Below are 16,396 nucleotides of genomic sequence, written 5' to 3' on the forward strand. Positions count from 1 at the left end.
GGAGATGGCATCGGTGTGTATATCACCTGTAATGTAATGTGAAAGTAATCAGGACGGAATATGGTATATATGCACATTGAGGGCTGAGAGTGTGGAGGGCATGTGATTAACAGAGTCCCTGTTGGGCCGGTGGAATGAGAGTTAGGCCTTTGGGGGGAGGTTTCCAACAAAACTTTGTGGAAGAGAGGCGTGGCTTTTGGACGAGGTAAGGACAGTGTCTGGCTTCAGATTCTGGCCCAAGACTGTGTGAGTGCACGGTGGGGTCTGTGTCCTTCCCTTCCCTTCTCCCGTCTTTCGTGAGTGCACACAGCCAGCTGCATTGGTCTTTTTCTCTCTGTATTTTAGGATTCAGAGCCCAGTTGCAAAGGTTGCCTTCTCCGTCCCTGTTTGGAAATGATGTCAACAATGTCCTTCTCACAGCGGAATATCAGACGTCTAGTCGTTTCCACTTTAAGGTTACTGATGGTTTATTATTTTTTTTATCTTTGTTGTGCGGTTCTGGCTTCCTACCTGATGACTGCAATTACTAGAAGACAGAGAATTTTGTTAATAGCGGTATATTTTTCTTCTGCCATTATTCTTACTTCACACCTGTGTGTCGAGGGCATCTTAGTCTTACCTCAGTGGGACTAAGACTTCTTAATATATATTACAGAGCTGACTGGTGAGCTTTGGTTTTCATTTATTTGCCCTTAATACCATACGAAATGTAGTAGGGAAGGAAAACATGATCACTTCTTGGAAAATTCTAGAGACTTCATCTCTGTAGACTTGGAGTGTATATTTCTACCTAAAGACTAACTTATACCCAAGTGTTCAATATCTGAATTTGATAATATAATGTATGCATGCACCTTAGACATGGTAGCCTTTGGACCCAAGATCCACTACCCTGAGCCCAGATATTGGGAAGCACTGGTGTTGGCAGTGAGGTTTCTATTTTGGGAAAACAGACATTTTCATTTTGGTTTTCTTTTCCTTCATCTCTCTGGACAGTTAACTGACCAAAACAATGACCGGTACGAAGTGCCCCATGAACATGTCCAAGCCTTCAAGGGAAATGCTGCTTCTTCCCTGGCTTATAAAGTCGAGGTCTCTAAACAGCCATTTAGCATCAAAGTGACCAGAAGAAGCAACGATCGTGTTCTGTAAGTTCGGAAAACCCCCCTGGGGGACAGAATAGGGAGGGGAGGGAGCTCCACCAGCCCCAGGAAGGGGTAATTCCAACAATGTATTTGAAGGTTACCGGCACCCTGTTGGAGACCAGACTCTCTGCCTCCTAATGCATATGCTTCTTTTTCAGCCTGCCTTCCTCCTCCCTCCACCCCTTTTAATGCTATTACTACGCCTTAATTATAAACCAGGCACTGAGCTGTGCCATTTCCCCGCCACCCTTTTCCTTCCATTCACTTAACCACATTCATTCACCAGCAGCTGTTTACAGAACGTCTACTATAATGTAAGAATGGTATTCAGGTCGTGTGATAGGGTGTCTATGGGACACATCTAAGAAGTGTGCCCCATGGCATCTGCCCTCAAGAAGTCCTGATTTCTTGGTGTCCCTGGGAAAATGCACGGGGGGACAAATGGGGCCAGTTAAGTGGGGGTACTGAGTCACTGACACAGAAAGACCACTCTTCTAAGCAGCTGTGCTCTCTCTCCACCCCATTTGCCCACCCATCACTGTGTTTTCTATTGGTGTCCAGGTTTGACTCAAGCATTGGGCCCCTCCTGTTTGCTGACCAGTTCCTGCAGCTCTCCATCCGGCTGCCGAGCGCCAGCGTGTACGGACTGGGGGAACATGTGCACCGGCAGTACCGCCATGACATGAATTGGAAGACCTGGCCGATCTTCGCCAGGGACACTACCCCTAATGGGGTAAGCTTTGGGGATGGCCTGTCTGCACTGAACATGGCAGCCTCATTCTTGAAGGTCACTCCCAGCATCACAGTGTAATGGTTAAGAGTAAGATGCTGGGGGAGGCCCCCTGGGTCTAAATGCTGGCACTGCCAGTTACCAGCTATTCGGTTCTGGGCTGGTTTACCTCTGTCTTCAGTTTTTCATCTGTAAAATGGGTGCAATGTACCTGCCCCAAAGGGCTGCAATGGGAATTGAATGAATTGGTGCTTCTAGAGTCCCTGGATGAGCGTTTGCCACGTAGAAAGTGACAGTGAATGTCGACTACTTTTCATTGTATCTTCCTTTTAGACTAACTAGTTTCGGAGAGAACATTACTGATATGGACTCTGCACAAAATGTTTGTTATAATCTGCATATTTCAGATTGACCTTTACCAATCATGGACTACTGACCAGGTTTGTCAGCAAAATAGGACAAAATGTCAACTAAAAAACTGCTGTATTGATCATTCTTCGTGTGAAGGATATTTAGGGCAGTGAAAGAACAGAGTTTTATGGTTGCTTTTTTTCTGCTTTTTTTGTTTTTGTTTTTAATTTTTATTTTTTTAATTGATTATGCTGTTACAGTTGTTCTATTCCCCCCTTCATTCCCCTCCACCCTACCCCCCCATCCCCACCATTACCCCCTTTAGTTTATGACCATGTGTCTCCAGTCCTTTAGATTCTATATTTCCCATGCTATTCTTGCCCCCCCCCATCTATTTTCTATCTACTGTCTATGCTACTTATTTTCTGTACCTTCTCCCCCCTTTCTCCTCCTCCCACTCCCCTGTTGCTAACCCTCCTTGAGATCTTCATTTCTATGTTTCCGCTCCTGATCTAGCTGTCCTTTTAGTTTGCTTTCGTTTTAGGTGTGGTTGTTAATAACTGTGAGTTTGTTGTCCTTTCACTGTTCATGTTTCTTTAACTTCTTTTTCTTAGATAAGTTCCTTTAACATTTTATATAATAAGGGCTTGGTGATGATGAACTCCTTGAATTTGATCTTATCTGAGAAGCACCTTATCTGTCCTTCCATTCTAAATGAAAGTTTTGCTGGATAGAGCAATCTTGGTTGTAGGTCTTTGGATTTCATGACTTGGAATAGCTCTTTCCAGCCCCTTCTTGCCTGTAAGGTCTCTTTTGAGAAATCTGCTGACAGTCTGATGGGAACTCCTTTGTAGGTGACTGTCCCCTTAGCTCTTGCTGCTTCTAGGATTCTCTCCTTCATTTAAATTTTGGCTAATGTAATTATGATGTGCCTTGGTGTGTTCCTTCTTGGGTCCAACTTCTTTGGTACTCTCTGAGCTTCCTGGATTTCCTGGAAGTCTATTTCCTTTGCCAAATTGGGGAAATTTTCCTTTATTATTTGTGCAAATAAGTTTTCCACTGGTGGCTGTGCCTTTCCCCTTTCTGGTACCCCTATAATTCGGATATTGGAGCGTTTAAAGATGTCCTGGAGGTTCCTAAGACTCTCCTCATTTCTTTGAATTCTTGCTTCTTGACTCTTTTCTGTTTGTCCATTATTTGCTTTCTTCTGGTCCACTCCATTGATTTGAGTCCCAGTTTCCTTTTCATCATTATTGGTTTCCTGTGCAATTCCGTTCATTTCAATTAGTTTCGCCTTCATATGTTTCTCTAATTTGTGGCTATAATCAACCAGTTCTGTGAGGATCCTGATAACCAGTGTTTTAAACTGTGCGTCTGAGAGTTTTGCTATTTCTTCATCGCTTAGGTCTATGGGCTCGGATTTTGAGAATTTGCGACATTTTTGGTCTGTTCTGGCCCTTTAAGTGTGAGAAGAGGCGCCTTGGACTCCCAGGTCGCTGGGTTGTGACGCTGTATGTGGGGGCGTGGTCAGAGCGAGGAAATGGCGGCGCCCTCTATTGCCGCTTGCCGCGGGGACGCCGGGCCCCGGTCCAACTGCCCACTCCCTTGCCTGTCCGCTCGCGCACAAATAGGCGACCCCAGTCAACACGCAGCACCGCTTCCCCGCTGTCTCCTCCGAGGTCGCTCGCCTGGTCACTCGCTCGGTCGCTCACTAGGTCCAACCCTGCGCCTGGATTCTGCGTCTGGATTCCGCGCCTGAGCCCGTCTGACCGAGTCCTCCTGTGCAACCCTGCTCCACCAGCCACTGGTTTCACCCCTTACCGGTCAGGCTGCAGAATTTGTTGTTAACGGACTTCTGAAAAGTTCAATTTTCCGTGTTCTGGCTGTGTTTTGTGTTGCTAATATTTAGTTGTCCCTAAACTTGGTTGTGTGAGAAGGCACGGCACATCCACCTATACCTTCATCTTGGCGGAAGTCCCCTGATTTCTTTTTTCTGTTGCTCGTATGTTTTGTTTTGCTTTGTCTGCTAACTCTGGGTAGAGGTCCTTTCTAGGATTAGCAGTGTAGGTCTTACTCAGCAAATTTCCTGACTAAGCAGAACCAGTGGCTAGATGAAGAGAGATCATCAGAGTAATTTACTGACTATTTTTATACATTGTTACTATTTACCCCCCAAAAAAAACTCTGAAAAAAGATGATAAGTATAATTTACTCCATGTAACAGATGAGGAAACCGAGGCTCAGAAAATCCAAATAACCCCCTCAATGTAAAAAAAATAAAAAAGTTTGTAAGTAACAGAGATAAGATCTGATCCCTGGCCTTTTGAACTTGAAACCCTACTCCGTACTATATGTACACCCATCAGAAAAATAGAAAAGCTGTCGAGTTGGAGCAGCTTGTCCGGGAATGGCTGGTGATGGGTCTTTCATGAGGAGCTCGGGTCCTGGCCACTCGACCTGTCCAGCATGGACACTCCTGTGTGAGAAATATGGGCTCTCAGTTGCCTCTTCCACCTACTGAATTGGAATCCACATTTACCTAAGATGCTTATATGATTTGTACGCACACCAAATTTTGAGAAATGCTGTTCAAGAGCAGTGATTCCTCATCATAACAATACACTGGGACACCTGGGGAAACTTAACAAACCATCAGTGCTTCCTTCCATCACCAGGGATTCTGTTTTCACTGGGCTGAGATGCATTGCAGCCCCACTCGGGAACTACTGTGTGATTCTGAAGTCTAGAAGACCAGCTCAAGTTCTGAACTCTCCCATTGTGAAGGCTGGCAGGGCAGATATCTTGAGGAGAGCTCCATCTAGTTGCATGTTAGAAAGGGGCCTGATTCACATTAAGGCCTAATGGAGCTCTTGCAGATGGTCTTAGGTCAGATAAGAGATACCTCATGGAGAGAAGAGCCTTTCAGAGCTTTTGTTGCAAAATTCTTGTTCTCCCATGCCCTAACAGGTATCACAGACTCTCACATTCTTTCTAGTTCAGTGGTCACAGTTGGCTCATTTAATCAGGGAACACTGGTTCACTAATGGGAACATCAAGTAAATATCAAAGTTACATTTTCAAAGTGCAGTTGTGTCTTCTTGGACCAGAAGTTTCCTGTAAGTTACTCACATGGTTAGTTTAGCACTGATTTCCTCAGTCATTTCTGGCCAAGTGGAGTTTAGCCTTTCACATTGTGAATTTTTGGCTTTTCGTTATGTTTCTACAGGATGGAACTAACTTGTATGGTGCCCAGACATTCTTCCTGTGCCTTGAAGATGCTAGTGGATTGTCCTTTGGAGTGTTTCTGATGAACAGCAATGCCATGGGTAAAGGACTAAAGGGATATTCACGAAAATATGCATCAGAGTGGTCTTCAGTCTGCCTCTTATAGCACGATGGTGAAAGGAATGGAGACCTTTAGGAAAGGCTGAGCCACAGCTTAAGGCCTTGTGTGTTGACCTACGGTAGCCATGGGCAGGGCTTCTCCCTGAGCTTATGTTTCTCCTGAATGTGTCTCCTCTACTGGAATATTTTCTATCACAGAGTTAAGACAGCAAACCTGTTCCTGTAATCTACTCAGGGGAAGTTTGTACCGATTTATTCTTCTCCTTCCTTAGATGTCCATCCAGGAGAGGGTTGATATAAGCCTTGGTAGAAACCAGCCATTTGCTCTGGGCCTGTTGATGGCAGGAGCTGGGCCTAACCAGGGATGTACAACTGAGCAGTGAGTGTCACATTCAGACACTCCAAGGGGAGCAGGGTCCAGTTGAGTGGCAAGGGTCATGCAAAGCAAGGACAGATCGTGTAAGACCAGAGTGACATCGTAGGGGTCTAGAAATCAGCTAGCTTCCTCCTCTTTGAGGGTTTTAAACCAGATCAGGGATTCTCAGTGGCCAGCAACAGCTCCTGGTGGCAATGAATCAATCACCACAAGGGAAGAAGAGATGTATCAGAATTTCCCAGGGTTGATGGTGGGCATTGATCCCCATCCTCTTCTCAGCTGAGTATCAGTGGACCAGATCCATGACCCTGAGGGCATGGCCCACAGGGTTCAGCTTGTGAACAGAGGGTTCACAAGCTGTTTCAGTTCTGTAGTAAGACAAGTACAGGACTCAAGTGTAAGCACCGTCGTTGCATCCAAGTGCACACACCAACTTTTTCCTAGCCATTCATTTTTGTGTCATTTTCCAGAAGTATCAGTTTGCAGAGAATTATAAATTTGAAAACTATGACCTGACCCTTCACTACAGACTATTTCGAGAATCATCCTGGGTGATCTAAAGTGGCTCTAATGCACCTAATAGAATTGTAGGGGACTCTGAGACACCTAGACGTCTAAGAAGAGACTGAGATAATGTAAGGATTGTACAGTTTCAGACTGATGAAAGGAACCAGGAAACAGTGGAAAGGCTTTGGGATCTGAGGCACTCTGTGTGAGTTGTTTTTATGGCCACAGAGGACATTTCAGTAGACTTCGAGGACTTTTATCCTTCAGTGCAAACCAGGAGCATGGGGAGACCTCACTTCCGAGAGCCGTGATTGGGGCTTAAAGTGATTTTGAGTTTATTTATCCTCTCTGACTTTGTTTTCAGATCGGCTCCTGCATCATGTGAGATTCATTGAGGCTACCGCCCCCGTGTGTCCAGTTGGGTTACATTCCTGCAATAATGATGGAGGGCAGGGCAGACACGGCGTGTTTAATATAGTTGTGAACGTCAAAGAAAACATTTCTGTCCTATACCCACTTAAGTTCAGTGTTTGATGGACTATGAATCAAATTGACAAAGGATAGGTTAGCAGGAGGAAAGACCTGTAACATACATACACTCAAGATGCTCAGGGAAGGGTACCTGAAAGAGGTGGTTAAATTTGGGGCTTACATATAGCATCCTAATAGGTGAATGGGAGGGGGAGAAAAGCACTATGATGAAACAAATAAATGGCTTCTTAGAGGAGGTGGGAGGTGTAAAGGGCACTAATGGGAAAGCACATGAGCCCTGAGGAGGACAGTGGGAGGTATGATACTTGTGTGACAATATCTGTTTGGATGTGGTGCTAATTCATTGTCTCAGAGAAAATCAGGGTTGCTCCAGGGGAGGCGGTTTATGGCAATTGAGTACTTTTAGGAGGCACTGCTTTGAGGTTGATAACATATTTCAGAAACTTGAATGTCTTCAGCCTAAAATAAATGTTACACTACAGTGGCTTGTTCTGGCCACCTTCATGAAACTGGCCGCTTTCTCACGGCAGCCTGGGTCCTGATGCAGGAGCTAAGACCCTCCTGTCACTGATGATCAAAATTGGTCACAGAGCCAAGGCTTGGACTCCTGTGTACTGGGGGGGATAGACTTTGATGATTGGAGTTTGCCCCGTGTGTGCAAAATCTGAGGATCAGTTTGTTAATGTTCGGACGACTGTTGGCCTCTGGTCTAAAGCTTTGTGATTGTAACTCTAGAATAAATTCAAATTTGTATTCTCTTCATTTTTAATCTGTCAAGAGGTCGTCCTTCAGCCCACACCAGCCATCACGTACCGCACCATCGGGGGCATCCTGGACTTCTATGTGTTCCTGGGAGATACGCCGGAACACGTGGTTCAGGAGTACCTGGAGGTGAGAAAATCCCAAATAGCACCAAGGAAAGCAAGTTCGACAGGCAACTGTGACTCATGAAAATCTGCTATTATAAGTAGCTGTCATAAATCTGTTATTACAAATTGACCCTGCCCTCAGTGATGGGTAGAGGGACCAGGAAAGTAGACTTACAGCCTAACATTAATGAAAAAGTGTGTTGGAAAATGGGGTGTTTTGCACCACCAAACCAATGCTTGGTAAAGGTTTTGTTTAAAATGGGGCATTTGCTAACTTTGATTTCCAATACTCCTTTCAGCTCATTGGACGGCCAGCCCTACCCGCCTACTGGACACTTGGTTTCCATCTCAGTAGGTACGACTACGGCTCCCTAGACAACATGAAGGAAGTCGTGGAGAGAAACCGAGCGGCGCAGCTCCCTTACGTAAGCAAGGTTTTAAAAATCCTCCTGAAATAAAAGTGTTCCCTTGGGGAATAAGACTAATTGTTTGTACTTTCTCCCCCTGAGTTTCTTTTTTAATGTAAAGATTTTTATGTATTTGGCCATGGCTGGTGTGCCTCAATGGATTGAGTACCAGCCTACAAACCAAGGGGTCACTGGTTCGATTCCCGTTCAGGGCACATGCCTGGGTTGTGCCAGGTCCCTAGTAGGGGGCGCATGAGAGGCAGCCGCACGTTGATGTTTCTCTCCCTCTCTTTCTCCCTTCCTTCCCCTCTAAAAAATGATAAATAAAATCTTTTAAAAAAGATTTTTCTGTATCTAGAATATTAGACTTTTTTTGGGGATTATTCTTCCATCCTTCAAGGAACTTGTTCCTTTTAGTAGGAAATAGTACTAAGAGACAACAATTATGGGGTTAGGAGATTATCTGTTTTTGTCTATATTTTTTATTACATTTTTTATTAGTAAAATTTTTTATGCTTACTGTATCAACTATCCTTCATAAAATGCATTTTATTTACATAATGCATTTCACTTTCAAGACTTCTCTTTTCCTAATTTAAGTGAGCTAAAGGATACAGGACATACACATAATGAAATATATTTATGTTTAAATGGTTAAATTTGAATGGTTCTATTGTGCACTGCGGAGTGAGGTTTTTACAAGTGATACAAAGAGAAAAACCCAATAGTCTCTGGAATAAACCTCTTTTCTCCCATCCCAGCTCACAGGAGGCAGGTACGTCGGTTCCAGAGCAAGAGTCAGTTTCATTCTGGGCTCCACTATGTTCATACAGGTTCAATTAGGAAACAGTAGTCACCAAAGAAGACTTGAAGTAGAGGAGCAACCCTACAAAATGCAGGGTGATGACATGAGGGAGAAGACAGTTCTTTCTTCCCTTCATCCTGTGGATTAGGTGGAATTAGGGGAATGGCTATGTTTTTGATATCCATTGTGGTTGGTTATCATTGTTCTGGTTTATTTGTTAGGTTGGTTATTAATGCCAAAGTCCAAGTGAGACAAGGTAGGATGATGCAGCTAACTTGATTCGGTGGCGGGGCCAGGCCTTAGAGAAATAATGGGCCCTTTGTTTTGAAATTACCCCTGGAAAAAGGAGCCCTTAGATGTCAGGGACTGATTAAAGCCCTGTTTAGAGCCCAGCACAGAGTCACTGGGTACCCTGAATAGGAACACTAATAACTGGGCCGAGTCCTATGACTGGAAAGTTTCTGAGTGCTCAGCTGTGTACCTGTGCGTTCTTTCAGGATGTCCAGCATGCTGATATCGATTATATGGACGGGAGGAAGGACTTCACTTATAACCCAGTGGATTTTAGAGGCTTTTCAGAGTTTGCTCAGGAGTTGCACGAGAATGGACAGAAACTGGTCATCATCATGGTATGCACCATCCTCATGTCCCCTTCAGCCCAGAGACTGCTCTTCCTTGTCATTACGCCCAGCTCTGTTTCCTTGGCCCCTAATTCCCAATCTCCTTATAGTGCCTTTAGCTTAAAGCTCGGTCCTTCACTGTGTTTTTCCCCTCCTCAGGATCCGGCCATCTCCAACAACTCTTCCTCCAGTGATCCCTACGGCCCATATGACAGGGGCTCAGCTATGAAGATATGGGTCCATGCCTCAGACGGAGTGACTCCACTCATTGGGGAGGTAACTTATGGGGAAACTGAGGGCTGAAGGAGGGGCTGTGTGTGTGTGTGTGTGTGTGTGAGTGTGAGATGGTTCTGTTTCACATTTTCAGGTGCCGTATGTATCCTGGGGCTACACTTTCCCTGTCATTTCATCCCCCAGCACTTGCCAGCCATCCTATCCGGCTGCTACATTCCCTTCACAGTCAAGCCCCTTCGCACAACAGCCCCCGAATGGAACATCCACTTCCTCATCGCACACCCATTCACTCATCCACTGACTGCAGTCTATTCTCTCCTCCCATCGCTTTACTGATGCTGCTCCTCACTGGCAAATCCAATGGAACTCTTCCATCCCTTTTCTTACTCGAAGTCTCCATAGTATTTGACAAGTTTGACTGCTTCTTTCTCAAACTTTCCCTTGTCCTTGTCTTCCATGAAGCTGTTATCTGCTGGTTCATCTCCAACCCACTGCAGAGCCAAGTACACAGTGTCTGAGGGGGAGTGGGTCGGAAAGGAAGAGAGAAGTCACTGGTGGTTAGAGCCCACAGTCTGTAACGGACCCGCGGAACCTGATGCAGTACTCTCCCTCATTTACTATTCCTAGAACTGGGAGTAGAGAAAGTGGGAGGAAGCGTGAACCAGAATTGGAGGCTAGCAAGGACATAACCAATTTTTTAAAGTAAGTTTTCCCTCAAGTGATGGACTCCTCCTGACACTTATTTGGGGTATTCAAAGTGCGTTACATTCCTGACAAGGACCTGTGCTCAGGTACCTCTGTTGCTATGATCTTATTAGGAATTTTTTTCAAAGTACTCTCATTTACTCTGTGTTCGTTTTATTTAGTCTGATTGGTTTTCTTTCTTCTCCTACAGGTCTGGCCTGGAAACACTGTGTTTCCTGATTACACCAACCCTGAGTGTGCTGTTTGGTGGGCAAAGGAATTTGAGCTTTTCCACAACCAAGTGGAGTTTGATGGAATCTGGATTGTGAGTTCTTAATGTTCAGATTATTAGGGGACCAACATTCAGACTGTGTATATCCATATCCCTGGGTGTGGATCAGAGGGGGGGATGAAGGAGAGGAAAGCAAGCATGGCAATAAGAAAGCATTCCCTATTTTGCGTGGGTCACGTGCCATTGAGTCAGCTCTGAACCCTGGAGACCCAGTGAATGACCGATGTCCCGATGTCCCATCCTCAGCAGCCCTGCTCAGCCCCTGAGACTCATGTCTGTGGTTTCTTATGGAGTCCATCCATCTCCTATTTGGCTTCCTATTTTCCTGCTGCCTTCTGTTTTCCCCGGCATTCTGTCTCTTCTAAAAAACCTGCCTTCTCACGATGTGTCTGAAACAGGACAGCTTCAGTTCTGTCATTGTTGCCTCCAGCGATGTTTCAGGCTTCCTGTGCTCTAGAACCCCTTTGTTTGTCTTCCTGCTGGCCCAAGGAATCAGCCTTCTCCACTGCCTACTTTCTCATCCGTACATAGTAATTGCAACCATAAGCACATGGATGAGCTTGGCCTTGGTCTTTAATGACACACATTGTTTCTCATGATGGTGTTTCCTAATTCTTCCATTGCTGTCCCTCTGAATCTCAGCTTTCTCTTGATTTCATGGCTGCTGTCTCCATTTAAATTGATGACTGAACCAAGGAAAGCAAAATCTTTAACAATTTCAGTGCCTTCATTGTCTGTTAAGTTGTGTATTTCTTTTGTGCTCATGATTTTTAACTACTTGATGTCCAAACTCCCTATTTTTCTATTCAAATGATCTTACCAAAGCAGCTAGCTTAGAATGAAAATCAGATCATTGGAACTGGAAGTAATCAGTCCCCCGTACCCTGGCCCCTCTAGCACTTCTTTTACAAATGAATGAACCAAAATAGAAATACCCACAGGTCGTATACTCCTTACATTGTCACAAGTACACAAATGGTTCAATTATCCATTCAAAGCCCTTTCATGTGGAGATATTGGATAAATTGATCAGAGCCAGAGGACCCAGGTGCATGACAAAGCTGTGACTGCAGGAAGGACAAATATCTCACATATTGTCAAATGAAAACAAATGCAAAGCAACAGACATTTAGCAAAACCGAGGAAGCTCTCAAGTTGAACTTTTTGTCTGTTTATAAGAGAAATATAGACAATTCAAACAATACAGAGAGATAAAGAGATGAAAGCAAAGTCTTGTAAAATGATGTCAACCAAAGACATATTTTGCTATGTATCTTCCGGGCCCTTCGTGTGCACAGCTGTTGGCACATTCTTGTTCTCTCACTCTCTCTGCTTATGTACATGTTTATGTGTGTGTGTGTTCATAGCTATATTTGGATATACAGAGAATGTGTAAGTTAATCTATATTGAATCATATAAATTGAAATCTTTTTTCAACTAGTGTGTTGGAAATTTTTTGTTGTCAGTGATTACAAACATCTATAATTTTGAAGGTATTTTTAAGAACTGTCTTCATGAAATCTTCAATGTATAGAGAATATAGTAAATTCTATTTCTCTCCATGTACATAAGAACCTCTTTAAAACATCTGGGTTTATTTTTTCTGATTCCTCAAAAAGGATACCATTAGTAAAACATAAGCTGACATGTCATCTTTTATTAATAACTTTTGCTCTTGGTCTTGTAGGATATGAATGAGGTTTCCAACTTCATTGATGGTTCAGTTTCAGGATGTTCAACGAGCAATCTAAATTATCCCCCATTCACTCCCAGTAAGTCTTGGTGGTTAGTCTGATTAAAGTGGCAATGCACATTTGGTATTTTAAGTTCATAAGGATATGTATGAGCAACTTGGCAAGAGAATTTGTACATAAGAGCACATATGGAAAGGAGAATGTGGGTGATATATAAAGAAAACTAAGAAAGAAAATCAAAACACTCCATGCTTTTCTAAATGAAGAACAATTCAAAAAGAGCAATCTATTCCTTCTACTTATAGTCCAAGCTGTTTCTAGAGGAAGTTCTAGTGAAGATGTGCTGCAGAAGCCAGTGGCTAGTGGTTAGTCTGTGTGGCTCTGGAGTCTCCCCCACATATCAGGATTTACTGGAGAAAGACCAGGTAATTAGGCTTGGTTTTTAGATGAGGGTCAAGTGTACTGATATCAAGAGTGTGAAGAACAGACCTGAACCATAGGATAATGGCTTAAGAGGTCAAATTCAAAGTCAGTGAATATGATGCAAAAGCACTACCCCTCAGAGTGTGGCCCTGAACTCACAGTTGTTATTGTAGTCTGAAGAAAGCTAGAGGCTCTCCAGCCAATTGTATCTTCAACCAGAAAGGAATGAGCTGCTAGAATTATTATAGCATTTTATGATGAGTTCCAATCTGGTGGGAAATAGGAAATTGGAGCACCTGGGTCAGAACCAAATGTTGAAGGACTTGGATGAGAGGTTAAGCAGCTCATACTTTATTCTTCTCATGAGAGAATCTTTTTATGTTTTAATAAAAGGGAAATGCAATAGACAAATGGTTTGGAAGTATTAACCTGGCATTAATATGCAGTATGAATTAGAAAGATCAATAGGTCAGAAGTCAATAAGCCATTAAGAACCCTTTGCAATGGTTAAGAGCCAAAGGTCATTTGGTTCTGAACCAGCGTGGTGCAATCAGAGCAGGAAAGAATCCATGCATGGAAGAGAGATTGGGCAATCGCCCTTTATAATATTGGGTCAGTGGAGAGAAGGGTTGAGAAATTCATTTTTACTGTCATCCAATATTTATATCTTTGAACCTGTTAACTTTGCTGAGTTTGAAGAATTCAGATTGAATCTCAAATCCACCTGGATCCTCTTGCTTCCAAATGCCTGCCTCTAGTCACAAGAGTGCCTGGGGTAGGGGGGCGGGGAAGAACGTGGTGGGCCGGCACAATTTCTTTGTACATCAGAGAAACGGCCCCATCTAGATCCCTCTGACAGCGAGGAAGCTGGGTGATCATTCACAGGGTGGCCCCAGTAAATGCTTGCCTGGGGAGCACCATGTCAGGGTCTGTGATGGTCAAGGAGCAGGGGACGTGCACCTCCAGTGCTGGCTCTCTGATCCCTCTTGTTCCCAGGAGTCCTGGATGGGTACCTGTTCTGCAAGACTCTCTGCATGGATGCAGTGCAGCACTGGGGCAAGCAGTACGACGTCCACAACCTGTACGGCTACTCCATGGCTATCGCCACAGCAGAGTAAGGCCACTGTTGTTAGGGACTTACCGCATGGTGAATTACTGATTTTGCTAGATGTGAGGTGCCAGTGTGTTACTTGTAAGAATTTTATAAAAGGGGTATGGTTATTTTCACAGAACAATGAAGAAACTACCTAGCGTCATGGGAAGAAGGAATCCAATAAATATTTATAGAATGTATGAAATGGAAGAATGAATGAATAAATTAATACTTAGAAGGTCAGAAGAAAGAAAGAGAAGTAATTTATGAAAGTCAAACAGCTAATAAGTAGTAGAAGCAGAATTTAAGCCCATTTCTGCAAGAGTCCTAGGCCCATTTATCTTCTTCTTTGCCACACTGTATTGACTAAGCAATTTTGACTTCATGTGCTTTGGGGCTTCAGCTGCCAGCCCAGCATCCTCCTACAGAGCAGTGTCTCCCTTCATGTGTGGACTCAACCTCTGTGGTGAGAAGGACTTGGGCATTTACTGTATTTACTGCAGCTGTGACTGAAGGTGGCCAGACCCAAACCACAGTCATTTGTTAGCAAAGTCATGGTATCATTTCGGCCTTCTTGAAAGTTGTTAAAAAAAATTACAAAGCAAACATTTGTAAGCATATAATAGATTTCTTACTTTAAAACTATAGATAGTATATTATTTACATTTACTTAAAAATTCCCACATAAACATATAATTTTTAAATGTCTTTTCTTATTATGAAATTGTGACCAAAGGGGTTTTACTAAAAAACAGTTTAAGTTCCAAGAGGGGATTCATCAGTTCGTTTTTGTGTATGTTTAAAATTGCACCATGTGAAAGACTAAGGCACAGATGGGGCAAAAGCAGCACTACAGTGATTTCTTTGGAAAGAATACAATAATGAATAAATAGAAATACAAGCGTAAATTGTGTTTTGTGTACTCACAACTGTAAACCTACTTTTGCCCCACCCTGTATATATACAGCTATGTGAATTTAAATTTCACCTTTGTTCCTTAAAAATTGTATACTTCTAGTTACTAGCCTTCTCAAGTGTGCTTTGATAAGTCTTGGAAAGTGTGGAGTTATTGATGTACATAAAAAACCTTAAAGTAAAAGAAAACATAAATACACTTACTGGTGCAGCCTGTCCCCATCAGCAATTCTACCCCATGGATAGAGAACTATAGGAGGCAGGTATTGACTTCCCAGGTCCCTGGTGTATGTTGGTGGGCTGAGACACACTAAGGTTGCACGTGGACTCCCAGGTCTCTCTCTCCTTCCCTAGAGCTGTCAAGACTGTTTTCCCTAATAAGAGAAGCTTCATCATAACCCGTTCCACCTTTGCGGGATCTGGCAAGTTTGCAGCCCATTGGCTGGGAGACAACACGGCCACCTGGAATGACCTTCAGTGGTCCATCCCTGGCATGCTTGAGTTCAACCTTTTTGGTATCCCAATGGTGAGTCCCCATCCCAAGCTCTCTTATGAACCTAAGTTCCCAGAAAGCCTTGTTCTAGAAAGTTTTCAAGTCAAGGCTCCCTTCTACTCTCTGGAGCCCAGGAGTTTCATGTCTTGAGAGCATGTGTTTTAGCTACATCAGTGTGGTTCTCATACCACAACATTCTTCCTCTATTGCCTTACAAAGATAGAAAGTTCAACCTGGAAGGGATATCACTGGAACTTTTTTTCTATTAAAGTATAACATACACGTACAAAAAAGTGTACATATCCTTAATGTACAGTGGATGAATCTCGCACACTCTATACATCTATGTATAAAGCACCCAGAGGAGGAAACAACATTACCAGCACCCTAATCCTGGCCATCTCATCTTTTAGTTCAATTAAACATAAATATTTGTTGAGCTTCTACTGTGTGTCCTGAGTTAGTTATGCTTGGTGAGGGTGGAAAAACCCATAAGTATAGTAACAGAAACTCTTCTCTTTCCCCAAAGAGTTTATAATTTAGCAAGAGGAGGCATATAGATAAACAATTATGACAAATGAGGGTAAACATGCCAGCAGGGACTCATGTCAGCTGTTAAGGGAGATCCTGTGACAGGGACTTATTAGCTCTGATGAGATGACAAGGGATAAAGTGGGTCAGGGGAGGGAGTCAACAGAAACTTCATGGAAAAGACCGCACTGGAGCTTAACTTTGAAAAGTGGGTACGTTTTATCTGACTCACCGGGGGAGGTCATTTTAATATTGAGAAGTAAATATGAGCCAAAGCAGTGAAAGGGAGGCACCGGTGGGTCTGTGCAGGTGGGTGTGCGGAACTGAAGTGGGGAGTGATGCTGAAAGGTGGGTTGGGGCCAGGTTTGGGGGAGCTAATAGGATCAGCT

General features: G+C 43.6%; 1 protein-coding gene across 1 annotated transcript in view; it reads left to right on the forward strand.

Annotated features, from left to right (window-relative positions):
- MGAM (maltase-glucoamylase) overlaps positions 1–16,396 on the forward strand; it is a 161,387-nt gene that overhangs the window by 17,938 nt on the left and 127,053 nt on the right. Inside the window, exons 6-17 of the mRNA XM_037138991.2 lie at positions 346–455; positions 997–1,148; positions 1,707–1,878; positions 5,453–5,552; positions 7,725–7,837; positions 8,115–8,240; positions 9,525–9,656; positions 9,807–9,923; positions 10,777–10,890; positions 12,546–12,630; positions 13,972–14,089; positions 15,338–15,509. Coding sequence (XP_036994886.2) covers positions 346–455; positions 997–1,148; positions 1,707–1,878; positions 5,453–5,552; positions 7,725–7,837; positions 8,115–8,240; positions 9,525–9,656; positions 9,807–9,923; positions 10,777–10,890; positions 12,546–12,630; positions 13,972–14,089; positions 15,338–15,509 — 1,511 coding nt within the window. The remainder of the gene's footprint in view (positions 1–345; positions 456–996; positions 1,149–1,706; positions 1,879–5,452; positions 5,553–7,724; positions 7,838–8,114; positions 8,241–9,524; positions 9,657–9,806; positions 9,924–10,776; positions 10,891–12,545; positions 12,631–13,971; positions 14,090–15,337; positions 15,510–16,396) is intronic.

This window comes from Artibeus jamaicensis, unplaced genomic scaffold, assembly GCF_021234435.1.
Source record: "Artibeus jamaicensis isolate MK-2021 breed Jamaican fruit bat unplaced genomic scaffold, CSHL_Jam_final scaffold_2172, whole genome shotgun sequence".
Classification (NCBI taxonomy): domain Eukaryota; kingdom Metazoa; phylum Chordata; class Mammalia; order Chiroptera; family Phyllostomidae; genus Artibeus; species Artibeus jamaicensis.